The 22,318-nt window shown below is 36.8% G+C and overlaps 1 protein-coding gene across 1 annotated transcript; it reads right to left on the bottom strand.

The window, feature by feature from the left end:
• Positions 1-9,190: 9,190 nt before the first annotated feature.
• Positions 9,191-22,122, bottom strand: LOC585487 (translocation protein SEC62). The gene is made up of 8 exons (XM_030987183.1): positions 22,010-22,122; positions 19,411-19,525; positions 18,984-19,089; positions 15,589-15,742; positions 14,809-14,961; positions 14,080-14,140; positions 12,729-12,848; positions 9,191-10,775 (listed from the first exon to the last, which is right to left on the bottom strand). The coding sequence occupies exons 1-8, from the start codon at positions 22,046-22,048 to the stop codon at positions 10,264-10,266; spliced, it is 1,260 nt and encodes a 419-aa protein (XP_030843043.1). The 5' UTR covers positions 22,049-22,122; the 3' UTR covers positions 9,191-10,263.
• Positions 22,123-22,318: the final 196 nt, after the last annotated feature.

Consider the following 22,318-nt stretch of genomic DNA (forward strand, 5'->3'; position numbering starts at 1 on the left):
ACCTTTAATCTATCTGGTTGAACCAACAGATTATTTGACAGGGTAAAAACTCAGTCACGTCATCTAACTAGAGACTGACTCAAAACAGATAATAATAATATTTAATTTTTATATAGCACTTCATACAAATGTTTCTAAGCGCTTTACAAATATACTGTTACCCCGGTCAATGGATTCAGTGCTTGCCCGCACACACTGTATGCACAATCTCCACTCCCTGGGGAGTATTCCAGCCAGGCGTTACTTGACGCTCAAAAACTGTTTGACTCTTGGCCTTTTTGGGTATTGTCAATTTTCAGTTGGTCATTTTTTTATTTTTGTGAAAAGTGTTGCAGGAATATGCTGCTTATTGTAAAATCACATTGGGATAATGAAGTATTCTTAGTCTAGCTTGTATCAAGCAAAGTGCTATGCTAAATGAATTTACCTCTTGTTTAAAACTTCTTGATATTTGCTATTTTAATCATTGCTGATATCAGTTTTACTTGAAGGTTATCCTCAATTTTTCCTGAATCCATGTATTGTAAATTCTTAGTTTTGCCAAGTGCCAACACATGATAGTAAAGGTACATGTATGGATATGGTTAAGTTTGAAATTGGCATTTTAGAAGCTGACTAAGCTTGTTTAGGGCAAGCTTTATATTTAGATCTGATATTATACAACTACAAAGAACTGGGTATTGTAAAATATATTGGATTAAAGTTAGGTGACTCCAACTCGAGTTGTGGCAAAATCTTTTAATATTTTGCATGTTTATTACTGTGTAAAATATCATATTCTCAATGTTTACTCCTGGAAAAGAGAACCACGCAAGTGCAAATATGTAGCTAGGATTTATGTAAAAGAAGGAAGGATAGAGACATTACATGTATGTGCAATTAAAGTACCGGTAGTTACTTTTTTGAAATATTAAGTGGTTGTGAAATATTTTTTTTGAAAGAGCAGGTTACCAATTTGTTTTATATTTTATATTTTATGAAAGTTGCTAAATATTAATGTGTAGAGCAGGTCTCATCATGTCACAATTTTTACAAATCTTAATTTATTTTTGAGTTGTTTTCATCTCTTTATTCATCTAATATGTTGTAATTGTATGGGGAAAAAATAATGGAAAATATAAAAAAAAATCTATTATGAATGTTCTTTTATCCCCCAACCTCGCTTGAATGGATGTTGGTACTTTTGAACATGTAATATAGACATTTTATTTTATTTTATTTTATTATCTCATAGTTTTTTCAATTATACATGTACAAGGTAAAAACAGAAGTTTGTTTTGGGGCTGAACTAGTATTATTTGTGACATATTTTGTATTTTTTTTTGGGGGGGGGGGGAGGGAGGGGTGGGGGTGTATAAAAAATATAAGTTATAATTTTTCTCTCATTTTAACATGTGTATTTTTTTTTAATAGTACCAGGTCAATTATGTAGGTAATTATATGATGCTGCAGTAATATCTTGTCAAGTCTGGAATTCTCGAGACATGAAATTACTCATAGAAAGCTATCAATTTATTTGTCTTTCTTTTTAACCTTTTAGCCTAGTCAGTGATTGTAAAACTGTTTTCCTTTAGGGCCCTTCTCACAAAACACATGTAGAATAATACATGCACAAGGAAATGATAAAATACACAAATCCAAGTATATTACAAATCTAGTAGCAATGTCCTGTCCAAACATGAGTTCGTTTAACACATTGGATATAATTTCATTTAAATTGTACCAATCAGCTAAAAATACAATGTGTGTACCTGGCATTCTATAGGTAAATAGTCCAGAAGTTATGAAGAATACTAGATGCCTCCGTCATATAGCGATAACAGAAGCAATTTTTCAAATTCAAGTTAAATCCATTAACAGGTTATCAGAACATTGTGATTATACAAACAAGCGCGTAACCAGGATTTCATTTTAGGGGGGGCGGTAGTGAGCATGCGAAGCGTGCTTATCACTTACAGAGCGCGCATAGCGCGCTCCCTAGGGGGGAGGGTGCAGGGAAAGCTTCGAGGTTTCATCAAATTATAAGAGAAAGAAGACGATTCGTTGGACCGTTCTCGACTCTTAATCCTTATCTAAATTCAGTTTCCGTTGACGTTTCATTAGAGAAAGAAGACGATTCGCTGTACCGTCCTCGACTCTTAATCTTTGTTTGAATCAAGTTCCCCTGCCTCCGCGCATAGCGCGGAAGCTCTGAAGTTTTATTAGATTATTAAAGAAAGAAGCCGATTCGTTGTTCCATTCTCGACTCTTAATCCTAATCTAAATTCAGTTTCTTTTGACGTTTCATTAGAGAAAGAAGATGATTCGCTGTACCGTCCTCGACTCTTAATCCTTTTATGTATCAAGTTCCCCTTCCTCCGCGGAAGCTCTGAAGTTTTATTAGATTATTAAAGAAAGAAGAAGATTCGTTGTACCATTCTCGATCGACTCCTAATCCTTGTCTGAATTCAGTTCCCCCTCCCCCCTCCCCTCCCGCGGAAGCTTTGACGTTTCATAAATTAAGAAGACGATTTGTTGTACCGTTCTCGACTCTTAATCCTTATCTGAATTCAGTTCCCCCTCCCCCCCCCTCCCCCTCCCCCCCCCCTCCCCCTCCCCTCCCGCGCGAAGCGTGGAAGCTTAGACGTTTCATTAAACTATTGGAGAAAGAATACGATTCGTTGTACCGTTCTCGACTCTTAATCCTTTTTCTTCCTACGTCCTCTTCCTTTTTTTTTTTTTCTCTGTTTTTCTTTTTTTTTTTGGCCGGCGTTTTTTGGGGGGCGACCGCCCCCACCGCCCCCCCCCCCCCCCCTGGCTACGCGCCTGTTTACAAACTATTTTTCATACACATGTATGACCCTTTATCATTGACCTCATGACCCTAAAATGTAATCAGTTCATTGGCTTTGCAAGGTACATACATGTCCGAAGTTTGATGGTAATCAGTTTTAATGATAATGCGATCACAAGCTATGTTTGCATACATAATGAGCCCCATGAACAAAATCTAATCAGTTCATTGGCTCTGCAAGATACATACATGACTTAAGTATGGCAGGAATCCATCAATGAGATAAAGCGATCAAGAGAACGGGACGTACGGACAACCCGAAAACATTATCAAGAATAACATGAATGAAAACCCCACACATACATGTAGGACCCAAGTCTGGCCTTGGTGCCATGCATACTCTATTGTATATATCGTGACTTATGCGTGTTTTGAATGGGCTGAATTGCGTGCAACGCGAATTTAAGAAGCCGCGAATATGTTATGGGGTCGCTCAGCTCGAAAAATTAATCATGCGAAAATAACACTGTTTACAGTAGTTGAAGCTCATATTTTGAATGCAGTAAAGTGTCAATTTGAGCAAAATATGTAAAGAACACATTTTATTTGTATACAATGTAACTAAGGAGGAGCACTTTAAGTGCTTGTCAGGCCTGGTGATAACACTATATGCATGTTGTCCTCAACCGTTTTAATATTTACCAGTAGATGTTTTCCTACAAGTTTATTAGCTAAGTTTGCTTGTCCTTTGCCTCATTTTATGAGAGCAGGAAATAAAATATCTTCAAATGTTTTTTTAAAAATCTTAAAGCATGTAGGTAGTTACGAAGGAACCTTGATCCAAATTAGTGCAATCTTTTTTACTGATTATTTTCTACAGAGGTGCCAGTTTTCAGGCCCTATCTATTCTCAGACCATAGTTGAGGCTTTTTTGTGTACAAAATAGCTCTTTCCAGGTGATTTTCAGGCCCTCTGATCAATTCTAACTGGCATCCGTTTCTGTTGACCTTGGGGCTTTTTTACGAGTTCCTTTGAGAACACACTCGTCCTAACTATTGAATGTACATGAATCTGGTTGCAATTAAGATCTCACAAAATAATATGGATAGACTGGCAGAGTACCAGGTATACAAAAATGTACAGAATTTAAATTCAAGCAACTCTTTGTAAATTACCGGTACTGAAATGTTGAATAAGGAAATATTGTTTACCATTGGGATGTATTCAGGATTCTGTATGTATGCGAAAAAAATTGTTAACTGTGTCATTGTTGTGATCTTTTCATTGTTATATTTATAAATCATTTAATTAGTCTCTACATATTATACTCTATTTGATATAAATCTGCAGTCATTTGCTTTACATGTATGTAGCTTTTTTGTGACCCGCAGAACAATTTACATGAAATCTGGCTAAGTATGAATATTGCTGAATATTAGTCTATTTTGTATATTTTACAATTCTTGCTGCAAGTTTTAAGTATTCTGGTGTTACAAAAAGCCACCTGAAATAACCAAAGTATATTTGTAAAGTACCTGTCTTTACAGGGTGCAAATAAAGACAACTTATCAAAGATGTCTATGGTGCATTTAGAATTTTATATCCATAATTGGCTTCCGTTTCATGTAGTCTTGGCAAGGGTTTTTTAATTAAAGAGAAATCTACATATTAGGATTTCCAGTGGTTTTCAAATACTTTGAACATCAGAAAGTTGTTATCAGATCTTCAGCCAACGGGGAATCTGTAGATGGATGTTCCAACAGTTTACTCCTTCTGTCTGTAAGTTCATCTGGATAGATAATGTAGCAACTCATTGTAATAAAGGGCAGTTAAGAATATCTAAATATTAGCTTGCCTGAGCTTCAACCTGACATGTACTGTTCCGATTAATGGATAGGTATATTGTGCCGGATAATATAATTTATACAACACCTACGTGGATCCTTGTCGTTTGATTGGACAATTGTTGGTCACATGATATTCAATAGATGGTATATTGCACGGTCGTGCATTTTTGGTTATATGCGCCGTGCATTTTTGGTTATATGCAGACTGCGTACCTCTCTGCTGCATGTGCGCGTATCCCTGCGTGTATCTGTTGACTCCAACTTTAATTTATCTTTATAAGGAGTAAAGCAAAATTTGTTGATTAACGTTCTATTAGGTCTTCTTCGATGTTGTATAAAACAAATAATGAATGTTTTTCATTCGTTTAATAGTGCAAATATGTTCATTCGTTGAAAGATTAACGTTAATTCTATTCAACTCGGCTGACGCCTCGTTGAATAGAATGTTAATCTTTCAACTCATGAACATATTCGCACTATTGAACTCATAACCATTCATTATTTGTATAATATACAATGATTATGCTGACCTATTTGTGAAGGTTACCGTATTTAAAATATGAAGAAATGTGGGCTTCAGAGTATCCTTTTCTAGAATGTATCATATTTCATTTTATGAAATATTGAAACTTTCTTTTAAATGCAGTTTCAAGTTGTAAGATTGTTTCAAATCTTCATGATCATCTTTTTGTCTGTGCTTTCATGTTTATGCAATGGTGGCTATTATTTTAATTATCTTCTTTTTTTGGGGGGGGGGGGTGGTAATTTTCAAACAGATAACTCTGCAAAACTCAGTCAGTCGCACAAGTTTAATTTTCTTTAAGTGGAATAAATTTTGTGCCCCAAACTATGCAAAACACACGTTATTTACTCCTAAGTTAAATTTCGCATAATTTTTGGGTGAAATAAGTGGGGAAGGCTTTAGATAGGTCATTGGATATATCATGTGATTTTCATTTTTGGATGAAATAAATGGATAATGAATATGTAAGGCTGAAAAATATCAAAATATTTTGTTTTTTTCTGTCTTTATTGAATTGCGTCCATTTTCCTTTCATGGATTAAAGGGGAAGTCTACCCGATATTATGTTAGTTTTAATATAAGCAGAAAAATGAGAGGAACAGGTAAGTGAACGTTAAAGAAAATTGTTGCAATCAAACACAAATTGAAAACACTATGCCGTTTCTTGCAAGCTCCTCTCCAAATTGCTTGGTACATTTCATTTTCTTCGTTATTGATGACAGATTTTTAAATCATATATACCGGTACAGTGGTTGAACTGAAACATGTTTGCCAATTGCTCAAACTTTCATTAACCTGTTTCTCTCATTTTTCTGTTACTATTAAAACATAATATCAGTCTCAAAAATAACAAGTCGACGCAAAGCGTAGCATCCCCTCGCAGGGTACAAATGGCCTATATACATCAGAACAAGTTACCTCCATAGGACTATACTATATTACTAGGCAAGGAAGTTAACCACATTTTCACATATATAATTAGGTGTTTTAGCATATTTAATGAGCTATGACCTTTCACCTTTGACCTACATACTCAGAAATCAAACTTAGGCTGTATATGTATTTTGATACCATGTACCTTCATATCAAATTTCATTAAAATTGGTCAAATATTACTCAAGTTATCGAATGGAAACCAGATTCGCATATTTAATGAGCTATGACCTTTGACCTACATACTCCGAAATCGAACTTAGGCTGTGTTTTAATACCATGAACCTTCATATCAAATTTCATTAAAATCCGTCAAACGTTACTTAAGTTATGGATCCGAAACCAGATTCGCATATTTAATGAGCTATGACCTTCGACCTTTGATCTACTTACTCCACAATCGAACTTAGCCTGTAATTTGACATCATGTACCTTCATATCAAATTTCATTAAAATCCGTCAATCATTACTGAAGTTATCAATCGGAAACCAAATTTGTTACGGACGCACGCACTGACAGAAAGACGGACTGCAGCGTTTCTATATCCCCTCAGACTTCGTCGGCGAGGGGATAATAAAATGGCAAATGCATGCAACAAATGTCTCACATGAATTCACTGGTTTTGTGTAATATAAGTGAAGTGAAGTGAAGTGAAAAGGGATCCGGTAACTTTGTCTCAGATTCTGAAACAAAATCCTGGATTTAGCTAATGCTGCAATGATAATTATAAACCTTTAGGTCAGTCAGGATCCCCATGGCTTTTACAAGCCAATCACCAGTCTGCTTATCAAGATATTTACGATTGGAAATCGAAACCAAAATTTGCGTTCCTATTCTATTGGGGAAAAGGAGTATGGTAAGACTGGTCACTCAAAGATTTTTACTTTTTGAAGCACGTCTTGACCTATTTGAAGCACAATTTTTAGGGCTTCGATATTTATATTATATTGACTGGGCTTGAGGGGTATATCAGAAATATTGACCAAGCTAAGATCATATTGCCCCCGAGTCAAGGACGAGGGCAATATGGTCTTAGTGCGGTCAATATTTCTAATGTACCCCGAGAGAAGCCCTGTCTATATAATTATTATTACCTAAACGAGGCATTTTTTAACAAACTATTAATATACAACTTTGGTACCCTGATTTTTACTCCCGTCTGTTTGCCGGTCCATCTGATTATTCAGGCAGGTATGTAATTGTGACGTAACAATGATTGTTACTGTGTGTAATTATGATGTAACAATGATTGTTACTGTGTGTAATTATGATGTAACAATGATTGTTACTGTGTGTAATTATGACGTAACAATGATTGTTACTGTGTGTAATTGTGATGTAACAATGATTGTTACTGTGTGTAATTATGACGTAACAATGATTGTTACCGCGCGTACACTTTAATGCCTACACAATACTGCGCGTAAAGTGCACTGAAAGACAGAGTGGAATATGGCTCAATATTGCCCTCTGATTTAGTACAGTGGTCTACGGGGCAAACCCGGAAGAGGGCAATATGGCAAATATTCACCGCTCCGGTTTCATATTCCGAGCAGTGTGCAAAATACGACTTTTTATTTAGCAGCTAAAATGCCTTGTATAGGTAATAATACACCATATCATCACAGACACTGATAACACGTAAGGCGGTGCATCTCAGATTTAACATTGTTAACGATGCCTTTACCTTACAGTTTCACATTAAACGTAGCACACAAATTTAGTAATCAACATTTGGATCATTGCAATTGAAATGGGATGTTTTATTGAGAGAAATAAGAGGGAAACTGTTACCATCTCCCTCGATCTACTACAATCAACAAATAAAAATTAAAATGTATGAGCACTGATTTAATATACCATGCACTTACAAAGCTACATAACAAGTTTTCATCTTCATATTTGGGGATTGTAGTGATGTTTTGTGTTATAAATAAAGGGCAAGTACCCGTCTTGAAAAATCAGTTTGTGATCAATTAGAATATTTAGTACCACAATTTATCTAATATAGTTATTATAATCCATCTAGGGATGAATTTTTCTGAGCTTTAACAGAAAAAGAGAATTCCTAAAAAAAAAAAACATTGTAATAATAATAATAATATCAATATTTTATTTTTATATAGCGCTTAATACAAATGTCTCTACCGGTAAGCGCTTTACAAATATCTTGCTAGAAGAAAAACAGAAATTGAATTAAAATTGGTCCCAATATAAATGTTTGAAGTATAAAGATTTTAGCTGATTCTGATGTGCAATGAAAATACATTTTCTTTGGTTCTTTAACCAACACTGTAATGCCATCAATAAGTAGACAATATCTAAAAAGGATTATAACCCCCTGAAATTTCCTCTTTCTCTAAAGTTAAAATAAATTGATGAATTAAGCATGGTAGTTAAAGGGATAGACCAGTTCTGGTCATGCGATTGCATTGTGAAAGAAACGTTGTGGAATCGATCAGGAAAGGGATCATCTAGCATATAAGTATTGGTGTGTACTGCAAGGTTCTGGAATCATCATAACGATAACAAATTTGGCCCAGTCTTGGTAAAGTTGCAAGCACTCTGTACACAGAAAGATGTATATGGGACTAGCGATATCTATCCAGGCCAGATTTTGATAATTTACCAAATATATCCATTAGTAGCCAGTTTCCATGTTTTCGTCAAAACATAATCTTTCACATGATTGGTAATAAAGAGCTTCTATTTCAATTTTTGAGAATGGGGGCATTTCCAAAACTGGTCTATACCTTTAAAGAAGAAAAATTATGATATGGAGCACACTTCATATCATAATTTGTATGTATGTACCGTTGAAGAGATTAATAAATAACAAGCAAAAGTTGTAAAGAAATGCTACTAAAGTAATAACTGGTAGGGGATATGAGGTTCTCGTTATGATCGCTCGTTAGTTTATAACCATTCTTATTCTTAGTCACTTTAAAATTAAAGTACATGTAATTGGGTGCACTTGCTAACAATGGCATTAGCATCACAGGTTTTACTGCACCAACCCACAAGCTTTTTTCAATGCAATGCTCAGACATGACTGATATGCCTTTGACCAGTCATAAATGTATTAAGCCTTTGAATACCATTATTTATTTTTCGTAGAACACACACTTTCCATAGACCCCAGTCTGAGATATCTTAGGCAAGATATAGTAAACGGGTTGAGAAAGTTTGTGAGGTGGTACAGTTAAAAAAAAAACTTTGGTGCCATTCTTCGCAGGTACATCTTGTGAGCCTCAAACTTGGCATTTGTGTTAAGCTGCTCAGTCTTGACTCCTTTTGTATCATGGGCTGCAAGATTGGAGTGAAAATGTATTGACGCTTAAAACGAGTATGTATTTTCTTTCTGGAACAGAAAAAGGTACCCTCATGACTTTTGTGCATACCCACCTTAATGAAACAAGAATTAAAAGTCATTCATGATAACCGTTCAAAACCTCGGTAATGACTATAGCATACCTGCCAACATTTGAAAATAAGAATTAAGAATTTCTAGCAGGGTTCGCATGGCCTTACCATGGCCATGTATGCAGCGGCAGTGTAACTGGCAATAGGCGCTAAATCTGTACAAAAAGCGAGATACAAATTCGCTGCTCGATCCTGCAGCCCTTCAACGCATGCAATTAGCAAACTCTCAAATCGCGGCACATAAAAAAACAAGCTAAATTTGGCTTTAAAAAAAAAAAATTGGTCTTCCAGAATTTTGAAAAATCAGAATATTCAGAATGTTTAGGTCCTAAAAATTCTGAAAATCTTAATATTTGGATGATTCGGAAGGGTTGGCAGGTATGCTCTAGTCATGCTGTTAGGAATGTGATGATACATGTAAGAAGAATCTTGAATGAAACCTAGTTTTTGGATGCCATATTTTGATCTGAGCTAATGTGATGGTCATGAGAGCAAATATGGAAGTTCTTTTCCAACAAATTCAGGACACACATGCTTTCAGATATTATGACAATTGGTACTTTCTCAGTGAGAAACCTCAATATTCACACTAATGCATACTGCACACTGATTAAGTAGGCAGAGTGGCTAAGCCCTCCAAAACAATGTGACAATATTTGAAAAGCTTTATCAAGGAAACGGCCTACATAATGGCACGAATAAAGGCAAACATTAAGATAGAATGGTTGTTGTGGTTACATCAAGGTTACATCAAAATATATAGTTATTCCTCTTCTTCTTCATTCTGTGAACCTCCGCTTCCATCGCACACTTCAGAAATTTCCTCCTCATTGATCATTTCGAAATCATCGCCGTTGTCGTCGTCGTCGTCGTCATCATCCTCCTCATCGTTGTCATCATCTTCATTTGCATCACCACTCTCTACACTTCTCTCTTCAGTAACGTCAGAGTTTTCAGGGGGAGTTACTGCTTGATCCGAATACCTTTCTTCTGTATCACCAATATTTTCCGGAATATTTTCAACAGGACCCAAATCTTGAGATATTTCTTGCTTAGGTTGGTCTTCCACTTCCGCTGCCTCGCTGCCTCGCTCATCATTTGAATCTTCCTTGGATTTTTCAGTCTTATCGTCTTCCTTTTTAGTCATATAATCAACTTCATAAAAGGGCATAAATGATTCTTTGATTCCAACATCCGCCAAGAGGTTCGGGAAAAGCCAGAAGTGAATTTTGCCAAAAGTTGAGCCCCACGTGAGGACGAATATGATGAGTCGTACTGCAAGAAGAAAAACAGACAGATAATAAATATGAGATTAAGAATTATTATATGTCTCACTTGCATGCTTTTACATGAAAAGAAATGACAAAAAGTGCATCCCAGAAAAAAAAAATAGAAATTAAACTAGATGGAATTTTGACTGCGCAGTCGAAAATGATGCCTCCGCCATAGAGCAATTTAAACAAGTTTGGAGTTTAAATCTCCAGTGGTTCTTGAGATATCATGATAACAATCTCAATGTATGGAATTTCATAAGTTGACCTCTGTGACCCTTGACCTTTGACCTACGTGCTCCAAAATCTAATCAGATTGTCTTCCTATGGTGATACACAGTTTACACACTATCATTAAGTTTGAAGTTTAAATCTCCAGTGGTTCTTGAGATATTATGATATGGTGATACATACTATCATTAAGTTTGAAGTGAAAATTCTCCAGTGGTTCTTGAGATATCGCGATAACGATCTCAATGTATGGAATTTCATAAATTGACCTCTGTGACCCTTGACCTTTGACCTACGTGCTCCAAAATCTAATCAGATTGTCTTCCTATGGTGATACACACTATCATTAAGTTTGAAGTTTAAATCTCCAGTGGTTCTTGAGATATTATGATAACAATCTCAATGTATGGAATTTCATAAGTTGACCTCTGTGACCCTTGACCTTTGACCTACGTGCTCCAAAATCTAATCAGATCGTCTTCCTATGGTGATACATACTATCCTTAAGTTTGAGGTTTTTACATCTCCAGTGGTTCTTGAGATATCATGATAACAATCTCAATGTATGGAATTTCATAAGTTGACCTCTATGACCCTTGACCTTTGACCTACGTGCTCCAAAATGTAATCAGATATTTTTCCTATAGTGATACACACTATCACTAAGTATGAAGTTTAAATCTCAAGTGGTTCTTGAGATATGATAACAATCTCAATGTATGGAATTTCATAAGTTGACCTCTGTGACCCTTGACCTTCGACATACGTGCTCCAAAATCTAATCAGATCGTCTTCCTATGGTGATACATACTATCCTTAAGTTTGAAGTTTAAATCTCAAATGGTTCTTGAGATATCGCGCTAACAAACTCAATACAAGGAATTTCATAAGTTGACCTCTGTGACCTGTGACCTTTGACCTACGTACTCCAAAATCTAATCAGATCGTCTTCCTATGGTGATAAATACTATTCCCGAGTCTTAAGTTTAAATCTTAAATGGTTCTTGAGATATTGTGATAACGGTCAAACGGGACGGACGTACGGACGGACGTACGGACGGACAACCCGAAAACATGATGCCTCCGGCACCACCTTCGGTGGCGGAGGCATAAAAACCCACTGACGGCAATTGTGAGAAAACTATGAGCTTTATAATAATTATTTCTTGCTTTGCATAAAGTAGACGTCATACTCTTTCAAATGATACCATAATTGCATCAGTCCATACATGCTTCGCCGAACAACATTGTTTTAAAAATGGCATGTCAAAATCCACTTGGGCCAGATTTCGGTAACACAGTAAAAACTTTAGTATCAAATACGAACATGACTGTAACCTTTAAATTAACTGATGATTATGCAGGATTTTTAGTGTCTGATGATGCACATTTACATATTAAGCGATTACTAAAAATAGGGGCAAATATCCATTTTAGGGACAACAACCTCAGATTTTCTCAAAATCAATGAATACCCCTGTAGCAATGAAAAAGTGCCCCTTCAATGATTTAAAATAGTGCTTATCCTAAGGGGAAACATAAAATAAAACTTTATTTTATTATTTACTTTATACATCTATGTATCCACCCATCAGTTGTTAGTTTCCCTAAACTATGCAGCCATCGAGACCTAAAAACGTCACATTCACGCATGCCCAACCCCAGTATCTCGGCCGAGATGTGCAAACTTGGAGGGGCACACACACAAAATAATGAAATTACTTACTGATAGCCAGGGCAAAGATAGCACCTACAAATCCAGCTCCACAAAGACAGAGATAGTATGTACCTGATCGCATCCATGGGGGCCACAGGGGAAACAGACAGACTGCGATAGCACCGATTACTGGCAAGATAGTTAAACCAAAATCAAACATTACATTTTGGATTATCCTCACGTATGGAGATAGATAACAGTTTAATAATAAAATATGATAATTTAATATAAAACCTAAGATTTATCAAGATGGTATCCACAAAGAAAAAAGGTCATGTACTGGGATATATAGTGACAAAATATGTGGGCTAAAAGACAAAATGTGTTTTAATTGGAAACCTGATGCAACAATTTTGTAACGTCTTGGAAAGATGACATAAAATTGGTGATTTAGAAATTGGAAATACTCTTTGCTTTGTGTGCATTAAAAAGAAGGTTCATTAATTATAAAAACTAACTTTATTGTCATTATTGCAAAGGTGAAACTTTGATTGGACAAGGTTATCAAAATTTGATGCTTGGAAAAGTTCGAAGTAATGATTATTATCAACTACAAAACGCTCAAATACAGCTCCGGCATAGCACCTGAAGAGCTCTCCGAATGATGCTGAGATGTGTGACATCACATGTTGAACATGATTTGCACAAGCAGATGATGTCCCATGACACCTCACACATTTTCAGTGCCTGTTCTGTCATCTTCTCTTCAGTTATTTCTTTTACTTCACTACCGTCAGACTAAATGTTTAATCTATTGCCTCACTCTGAACCCTGCGCATGGTAATATTTTGATGAAAAATGCAGCAATAAAAATATTAAGGAATCTGTGCTTGGCGTTTTAAGAGGGAACAAGTGCCGTCCATGGTATTATTCCGAGGGTTTTTCAATTTTAAAGTGTGTTTTCTTTGGCTGTTAAATAATGTTTATTAACCCCTATCCTGTGTATTTACAAACAGAAGAATTTAGTTATCAGTATCGGTTTCATATCCCTTTGTGAATGGTGTAAAATGCCATCACATTTATATACACTAAACTCATTATAATCTGAGAGATTATAGCATTGCAATTATGTTCATTCTTGGGCAGGATTGGAGCATATTGTGACGTCATTAAAACATCGTTATTTTTCTGACGAATTTCTCATATATCATAGATGCTATGGGGGTGGTTTTATTTGTATTTTTTATAAATCACCCGATATGTAGTTGACCTAAAACTTGTCCGATGGCCATCTGTTAGCTTACTAATGTCTAGTGACAAGTTATTTGGCATATTTGTGATTTTCCTTGAACGGGCACTTTAAAATGAAAAGGCAATTCCCTAAAACTTTTCACAATTACTATGATTGCTCATTGCTCACCTAGTCCAAGTCCGTAAACATAGTTCATTGGGCGGATAGGGTCATATACCCAGACAAAGGCCTGAAACATCAACAACAAAATGAATAAATAATTATACATATAATATCACTGTTCTTGAACATGAAACAAAGAAATAGCTGAAAAAGTTGAAAGATGTAGAAATCATTTTTCTGGTGCTGCAACATTTTTTCTGGCAACGTATCTCCCAGCTGTATTTGTGATAGGTTAGGGCAAGGTTTAGTTTTGGGCTAAGGTGAGGAATAGAGTACCAAAGCTGTGACGTCATAAAAATCTATTTTTAGAATTTCTCAATTTTTTCTTCATTTTCCGAAGGAGCATCAAAAATAATGTCCAAATGTCTAAAGTGAATTGAATATGTTAAGTATTGGCTGAGATATGACCATCCGAATGAATATATTTCCCATAGGAACTCAGTGTTATATGCTCTGGCTCCTAATGGTTAGGAGCCAGAACATATAACACTGAGTTCCCATAGGCAATCTTTTTATTCAGATCTATAGTGTCTGGTTCAAGGTTGCAGTCATGGATATGGTCAGGTATGGTCAGATCTTGACCACAGAGCAATTATCACTGGAGCATGTGTCACACAACCATTTTTTCCAGCAAATACAGTATTGGTATTGCAGACATACAACTATGATAGAGAATGTATATTATACACATATGTGTATGTATGCAATCACATATAAACACATCAGAAAGCTTACATCATTTCCATCCACAAACTTCTGGTCATCGGTCAGTTCGAGTTTGATCTTCTTCTTTCCTTCCTTCTTCTTTGGAGGCATTTCTTCCTTCCCGGCATCTTTTGTATCTTTAGCTCCATCTCCTTTGGTTTCTTCCTTCTCCTTGTCATCACCCTAGAAAGAAAGAAAAAATCTTTTATAGCATAGTGTAGTCATATTTACATAGCATACAAGTATTAAAGAGCAATGAATGGCACAATTTTGAACAGCGAAGCTATATAAATCCAGTAGGGGCTGTAAAAGTTTAAGCTCTTTCAATTTTCTGCTCTGCTTGACCTTGAGGTGAGTGCCAAACAAACCTCCTAACTGCCACAGGAAAGCAATGTCCCATCCTGTATGATAAAAATGGCCTTACATGGCCCTTCCTGATAGGTTTTACAATATCATTTTCACATGCAAAATATGATTCCTCTTTTTTGAAATGGAGGTGCACATTCAGTATCATTGAAGGTTCTTCAAATTCTAAATTACTGATAAGTGCTATGGATATTGTCTGCAAACACTCTACCTTGTTATGATTTAACAATATGGTCAATACTGAGTACAAGTAAGGACTACAAATCCTGCAACATTATGTATTCTATGTCATTCCACAATGAGAAGAAATCTTTTTTTAAAATCATTTATCCAACCAAAGAGGACTTGTGCATTTCCTACAAATTTCGAAAGTAATATACATAACTAACTACCCTTAGTTTGTTAGGTGCATTGTAACACACAATAATTCCTGATTATTTTTACCTTCTCTGTAGGTTCAGCCTCTGTTTTCTTCTTTTCCTTCTTGGACTTCTTCTCTTTCTTACTTTCTTCCTTCTCTTTCTTACTTTCTTCCTTTTCTTTCTTGCCTTTCTTCACGATCTTTAGGGCCCGGTAGAAAAGCCCCTTCCACAGCAAGCTAAAATCAATCAAAGTTCAATAACTTTCATACCTGTATCTTCAAATCGCCATCACTTTTGAGTGGTGAATCTTTTACAATTAAGGTACTATCACGCATTGCCTTTTTACATCTCCTTTTCCTAGTGTAAGTCAATACAGATAACTTTGCGTAAATCGATCTTGATGAGACTGAGAGAAATACTTCCGCTAAGGCAATCTTTGACTTGAGTGTAAGTCTTAGAAATTTGACTTACACATGTGTATTACATATGCAAAAGAAAGCCTATCTGCTTTTATTAAACCAACTTATTATCAGCATAGACTTCCCCTTTAATAAACAGGCAATTTTTAAGGAATTGGGGGTATCTGTATGTGTGTGTTGTGTGTACATCTCCGGAAATAGCACATTTAGCAGTGATTATGCTAAAGCAAGAGTCCCAAGATATAAACGATGGAAATTTTGCAGCACGAGAACCAAGAGAAGGAGAGACGAGGGAGCTACAAGCTATATGTAAATAAAATGGGAAGGGTGCTTAATTGAACATGATCCTATGAAAGTTCTTTTTAATGAATAATAATAATAGGCATTTCTATAGCGCCATCTATCTAGAAATTATATTCCGAGGGGCATTTATTATTACCCCGGCTTTAGCCTAGCTGCCATTACAGCGCTCCAGCATTTCAAGGAATTAATTCCTGCCAGGTACCCATTTACATCACCTGGGTCGAGTGAGGCAAATGTAGATCAATGTCTTGCCAAACAAAACCATGTCAACTCAAAACTGATGGACTTGCTTACCATAAGTAAATCTTTCAAAATAATCATGAAAAGGAAAGTTGAATAAGTCAATAGATAATAAATAACAAATCACCTACAAAGAAGAATGAACCCAAAATAAAAAGGAGCACAAAATAATTCCACTTTAAAGTCCATGATCGTCCAAAAAATAATCACTGTAAGATCGAGGAAATACTGAAAGAAATACGGTAGGTCAAACTGAACTACCGTATTTGCCGGCGATAAGGCCGCAGCGCCGCATAGGCCGCACCCCCGATTTTGACATTTAAAAAAAAAAAAAAAAAAAAAATTTGTCGAGGACGGGATTTGAACTCTTGCGTACAATTGTTGATGTAACTAAAATCACCACCTTAGACCGCTCGGCCATCCCGCACTGATGCTATCCCATGCAGTTTTCTCTGATGTATACATTGCGCCTTTTTTTTTTTTTTTACTCTTTCACTACAAAGGCCGCACCCTGACTTTTTGATATTTTCTCTTCCAAAAATACCGCGGCCTTTACGCCGGCAAATACGGTATGCCAATCCTGATCCACTTTTGATTGCAAAAGTTAACTTTGCAGCATTGACCAGAAGTCTGCATTGAAGAGAGATTATTGGGGGGGGCAGAGCAAGAGGGAGAGAGACAGGGGCGGGTTAGAGAGAAAGAGAGAGAGAGGGAGACAGGCGAATCCAAGAGAAAACTAGAAATATCGCAATTTGTATTGCGGCGCAATGCGAATGTATCCCCCGGCAGTGGCAGTGATTTTGTGTCATCCTTATGTTCGAAGGAGGGACAAAGATCTCCTCTCCCCTCCCTGAAACAAAAGGATGACATAGAGATCGCCACTAGTGGCTCGGACTATTGTCAAGACTAGGATAGGAGCAGCATCACCAAACCAATATGTGTGTAGATTAGAGTATAATGCATCTCTGCAGAAAATTTGAAAGAAATCCGTCAAAATATGACCTTTGACCCTATAAGACATGGGACACTCGTGGAAGCTTCCCCAAAAAGTACAGGTGCGTAGATGTTATCATCATACACTTCCATACTAAATTTGAAAGAAATCTGTTAAGAAATGATGCAGTTAGAGTGCAAAACACACTAGAGTGCAAACAAGATATTTATCAAAATATGACCTTTGACCCTATAAAAGATCATAAGCAGTATCAGCAAAATCTATAGGCTTGTAGATCGTACCAAGATACACCTTCGTTCAAAATTATAACAAAATCCCTTGAGAAATGTGGCCTATAGAGCGCACACAAACCATCCACAAAAATATGGGCTTTTACCCTATAGAAGACGTAACAATGGGGGCAGCATCACCAAAAGTTATAGGTGTGCAGATTATACCAAGATACACCTCTATACAAAATTTGAAAGAAATCCGTCAAGGAATGTGGCAGTTAGAGCGCACACAAGAATATGATGCGGCGGACGGGCCGGCGGCATAACGCTGCTGAATCCCAAGTACCCCATCGGCATACTTGCCTGGGGATACAATGAGAACGGAGGAGCGTGTGCCAGCAAGTCTAGAATACAGGGCCACAGAGAGCGTATTTATGGAAACAAAATCAGTGCGCGATGCATGCTTTGAAAGTGATTGATTTCGTTCGACTTTAGCGATGTAAATTTAGTGGTTTTCGATTGGAACGGTCCTGGGAATTTGATCAACTAGGGCACTTAACTGACTGACAAAATTAGAATAATACAGGAATATAACACAAGTTAATTTTCGTCGACTTAGGCAGTTATTCAACATGTATACGAGGTTGACTGTATAATATTAATGGGCAAATTTGATGACAACTGATCTTACAACAGTTCTCCATGGGCAATTTATTAGACTATTTTTAATTCCCAAATTCAAGTCTGGACATATCAATATACCGGTACCTAAACCTTAAAGCGTATCTGCCATAGTTTACAGGAGGGATTAGACTGCCCTGCAAGGTCACTGGACAGGTGGTTATCTCATCAACTCAGCTCTCAGTTAACATAAGAAAAAGAGGATCATGGGGGACCAATGGTCACCGATTAGGCATGGTTTGTTATATAGAGGGCGCAAGTAGCTACAAGTAGTGGGCCTTTAACCACTACTACCCAAAGCCCAATTTTAGATACACTTGCAATCCTAACCATATATTTTGAAAAAAATCAAGACTAAAGCAAATGTCACCCAAGCACATGTCCCATCAATGCCTGACATAGCAATAAATAATGTATGCAATGTGCATTACAAATATTGACATATGAATTATTATAGCTGCTATCATGGAGAAGAAGTGTTCATAAATTTAAGTACAGTCAAAGCTGTCGATTGAGGCCATTCAAGGGAAACAGAGAAAGTGGCCAGATACACATATTTCACTCTTGAGGGAGACAAAATGCATGGCCACTATAGAAAGGTGGCCACTAAGACAGGTTCAACTGAATCTTGTGTACATTAATCAATTATCTACTGGTATTTTCTTACCCATCTAGGTAATTTGCAACAGATTCCCTGTCAGTGAAGATCACCTCTTTTTTCCCTTTTCCTGTCGCCCACTTAGAGTCCAGAAGGAAGTCTACAGCCTTGGATCCTATCACACAGAAAAGAAAACACCTTTATCATTGTGAAAGCTGCTGAAACATCAAATCGTCTATTTGGAGCCAGAAGGGCATTAAATCACATCATTTGACACAGAGTTAATGCCCTTCTGGCTTCAAACAGACAAACAGATGAGCAAATGTACTTTTAGTGTTCTAACTTAACGAAAACAAATTTATGTACCCATAGAAGACATATCCCTGGATTAATTGTTTTATGTTTGTGGTTGCAATCATTCTTTTACACTGCCTTGCCAATATGATACTACCTCCCTAAACCAGATGAAGAACAAACAAACAATATGTAGGCCTACCTGTGAAGTACTCTACTTTGTGCCCATCTATGGAGGTATTTTTGATTGGTAGATTGAAACGCAGATGTCTGGCTACAGCAGTCTCCTCCTTAGTAGGTTTCTCCAACTCAGCATTCTACATCAGGAGATGAACAAAATTGAAATCTATTCTACCAATGAGTGATGACGCGTGCCTTAGCATATTGAACTCATTGCCATTATGATGAGTATTATCAGCAAGTATCGTTTCGTGTCAATTTTCTTATCTTTTTCACGGGATTCACGGCAAACTGCAGCACAATTACGTACAGATGGTGGGGTGCGGGTACACGCATGTGTTCAGTTATGGACCATAAACTAAGATTACAGTTGCTAACCTTACACACTCGCCCGCCCGCACTCCGTTGTTATGGTATGAAATTGTATTTGTGATGGGTTATATCCCATGTAAATTATTAGTAGGTCTTTTAAAAGTTATTATCTTTCAGAAATTTAAAAACATCTTGGTCAAAACAGCCATTGAAATGTTGTTTGCATCCTAGCTCCAAAATTTGCCACTTTCCTGAGCTGCGCCCCCGCGGCTTAAGTGGGGCTAGACCACACAAAGCACGAAGGAGAATTACACACAAAACTCGAGCAATGCGCTCTTCTGTTCGCTCAAGCCCGACTGACGTCATTTTTCATTCATAAAAGTGCTAGCGTCACGATGCTCGTAGTTGATTGGGTGTTTACTCATTTCATTTGCATATTTTCCCACAATGTTAAACCTATCAGTGCGATGATTTCTGCCTGCGACTTCTCAATTACGTTGTTATCAAACTCGTTATATTTCCATCCTGACTTCGATTTTTGAACAATTTTTTTCGCCATCGGTGTCATCGATATTTCTAGGTACTTTCAGCAAAATCGTATGGTGGTTCTTTGTTTCGGTAAGTCATATTTTTTTGATGATTTCGTCAGAAGTTTTTGTAAAGGATATGTATGTGTAGGTTGAAGTGTGTGTAAAGCTACGTGCAAATTGTATGTGAGCGACATGAGTGTGTAGAGAGCAACATCGTTGAAACCATAAACACTGAAAGTGTCTTTGGTCGCCAATTTTTGCTTGGTGTTCGAGTTTAGTGCAGGGCCCCGCTCCTGCAACACGGCCGCTACAATACACGGTACAATACACCGCGCACAGTGTAGCGAATCGCCCATGCCTTGCAGCTAGCAGACAAGCGAGGGTCGCGCGATCAGCCAATCAGCGGCGCGTATTTCCGTTCACTGAGTTGGATAGAGGATTCTTCTACGTGCATAGGAGCATCACTATCCTGGCTGTGTAGTAAAAGCTGTGCTTTTGATTCTCAACATTTAAAACACCACTGTACAAAACTAATTTCACTAAAAATCGGTACTTTAGTGACAATTGATGACACCTAAATAGCAGTAAAATACATTTTTTAAACTTAAAGATGTTAAAAATGAATAATTTAAAAATTCAAATTCTATTTGTCTCCGCGATTTTGCCATTGACTATAACGTGTAATCACTTCCGGGTACTATTGTGCGAACGGCTAGCCATAGATCTACTAGTCAATGGCAAAATATATCGCTGAGACAACGTGGCTCAAGCTGCAAGTTGCGCATAACATGCGTTCGTTATGCATATGCTTGCATATTGTGCGATACAGCTGTTTGGCTAAATTTAGCAAAACAACATAACTCTGCGTGTACGTCTTTTTGTCGATTCTGATCAACATGCTATGTATGATATGAAAGAATGAATATTGCAGCGTTTCGAAGGGGCTGTATCTTTTGATAGAAACATCGGTGAGACTTGAAATTTGAAATGTATTATTCTGATTACATTTAAATATCAAACAAAAATGGTGAAAAACGATCCCAAATTGAAAATTGAAAAATCGTTCAGACACCCTAATACGGGCCTAATACTAATAGTCTACTGTCTAGGCCTAACAGTTTGACCTGATGCTCCTAAATATGTGTGCATGAAAGTTAATGTTAAACTTTGAACAACTGATGAAGATTTAGTTGATTTTTGGTACGTTTGGCAATCCTATACTTTAGTGTGTTTTATTATTTTGGGTTTCTAACTTCAGTTTAACCCTAAACCTAACCCTAACCCTAAACCTAAACCTAACCCTAACCCTACCCTAACCCTACCCTAACCCTAACCCTACCCTAACCCTAACCCTAACCCTAACCCTATGATATGCACGAAGAGCTGTTATTAACTGAAGTTAGAAACCCAAAATAATAAAACACACTAAAGTATAGGATTGCTGTACGTTTTAGTAGGGTATCTCCACGTCAAAGTTACGGGTCACAGTATGATTCTGAATACATGTCCGTACAAAAACAATGAACAGCTGTCAGTCACTGTAGACTAAATAATGAACTTCTTTCAACTTTCCAGTGCAGTGCATTTCGCAATGTACACATTTGTATTCATTGCCATTGCATTGCATTGCATCGGCATTGGATGCATCGTTATCTGAATGAAATAGTGGAACACACATAGGTCTACACTCCATAATTCCAGCATTACAATCTTTTCAATACAATACAAAAAACTGATTACACTTTAATTTTATTTCAGTAAGTTTGGCAATGTGATTACCTCTTTCTTCTTTCGACGTCGAGATGAACGTTCCGCCATCTTGACAAGTTTTATAAATTATGCTCCCGTGACGTGCGTACGTACGTACGTACGTCCACGTATGTAGTGCGCGCGCGATTAATCACACGTCTCCTAGTCCTCCATCCAGTCGAGTCGTTATCTGAACTTTATAAACGTAAAATACAGAAAAGGGGGAAAGTGTAGTTATGTCCTTTGATAATATGCCGGGATACATGCCTAAAAAGGCACTAAATGCTATGAACAAGCCCTACTTTAAGCAGAATGGTTATATTACACCCTCTGGAAAAT

This window comes from Strongylocentrotus purpuratus, unplaced genomic scaffold, assembly GCF_000002235.5.
Source record: "Strongylocentrotus purpuratus isolate Spur 01 unplaced genomic scaffold, Spur_5.0 spur5_scaffold_16, whole genome shotgun sequence".
Classification (NCBI taxonomy): Eukaryota; Metazoa; Echinodermata; class Echinoidea; order Camarodonta; family Strongylocentrotidae; genus Strongylocentrotus; species Strongylocentrotus purpuratus.

Bases quoted from the DNA above. Each gene is read 5' to 3' on its own strand.
- LOC585487 (XM_030987183.1), bottom strand. From the start codon at position 22,048: ATGGCGGAACGTTCATCTCGACGTCGAAAGAAGAAAGAG. The intron at 19,090-19,410 runs GTAGGCCTACAT...TCTGTGTGATAG, and splicing joins CAAAGTAGAGTACTTCACAG to GATCCAAGGCTGTAGACTTC. The intron at 14,141-14,808 runs GTAAGCTTTCTG...TTGATGTTTCAG, and splicing joins AGTTTGTGGATGGAAATGAT to GCCTTTGTCTGGGTATATGA.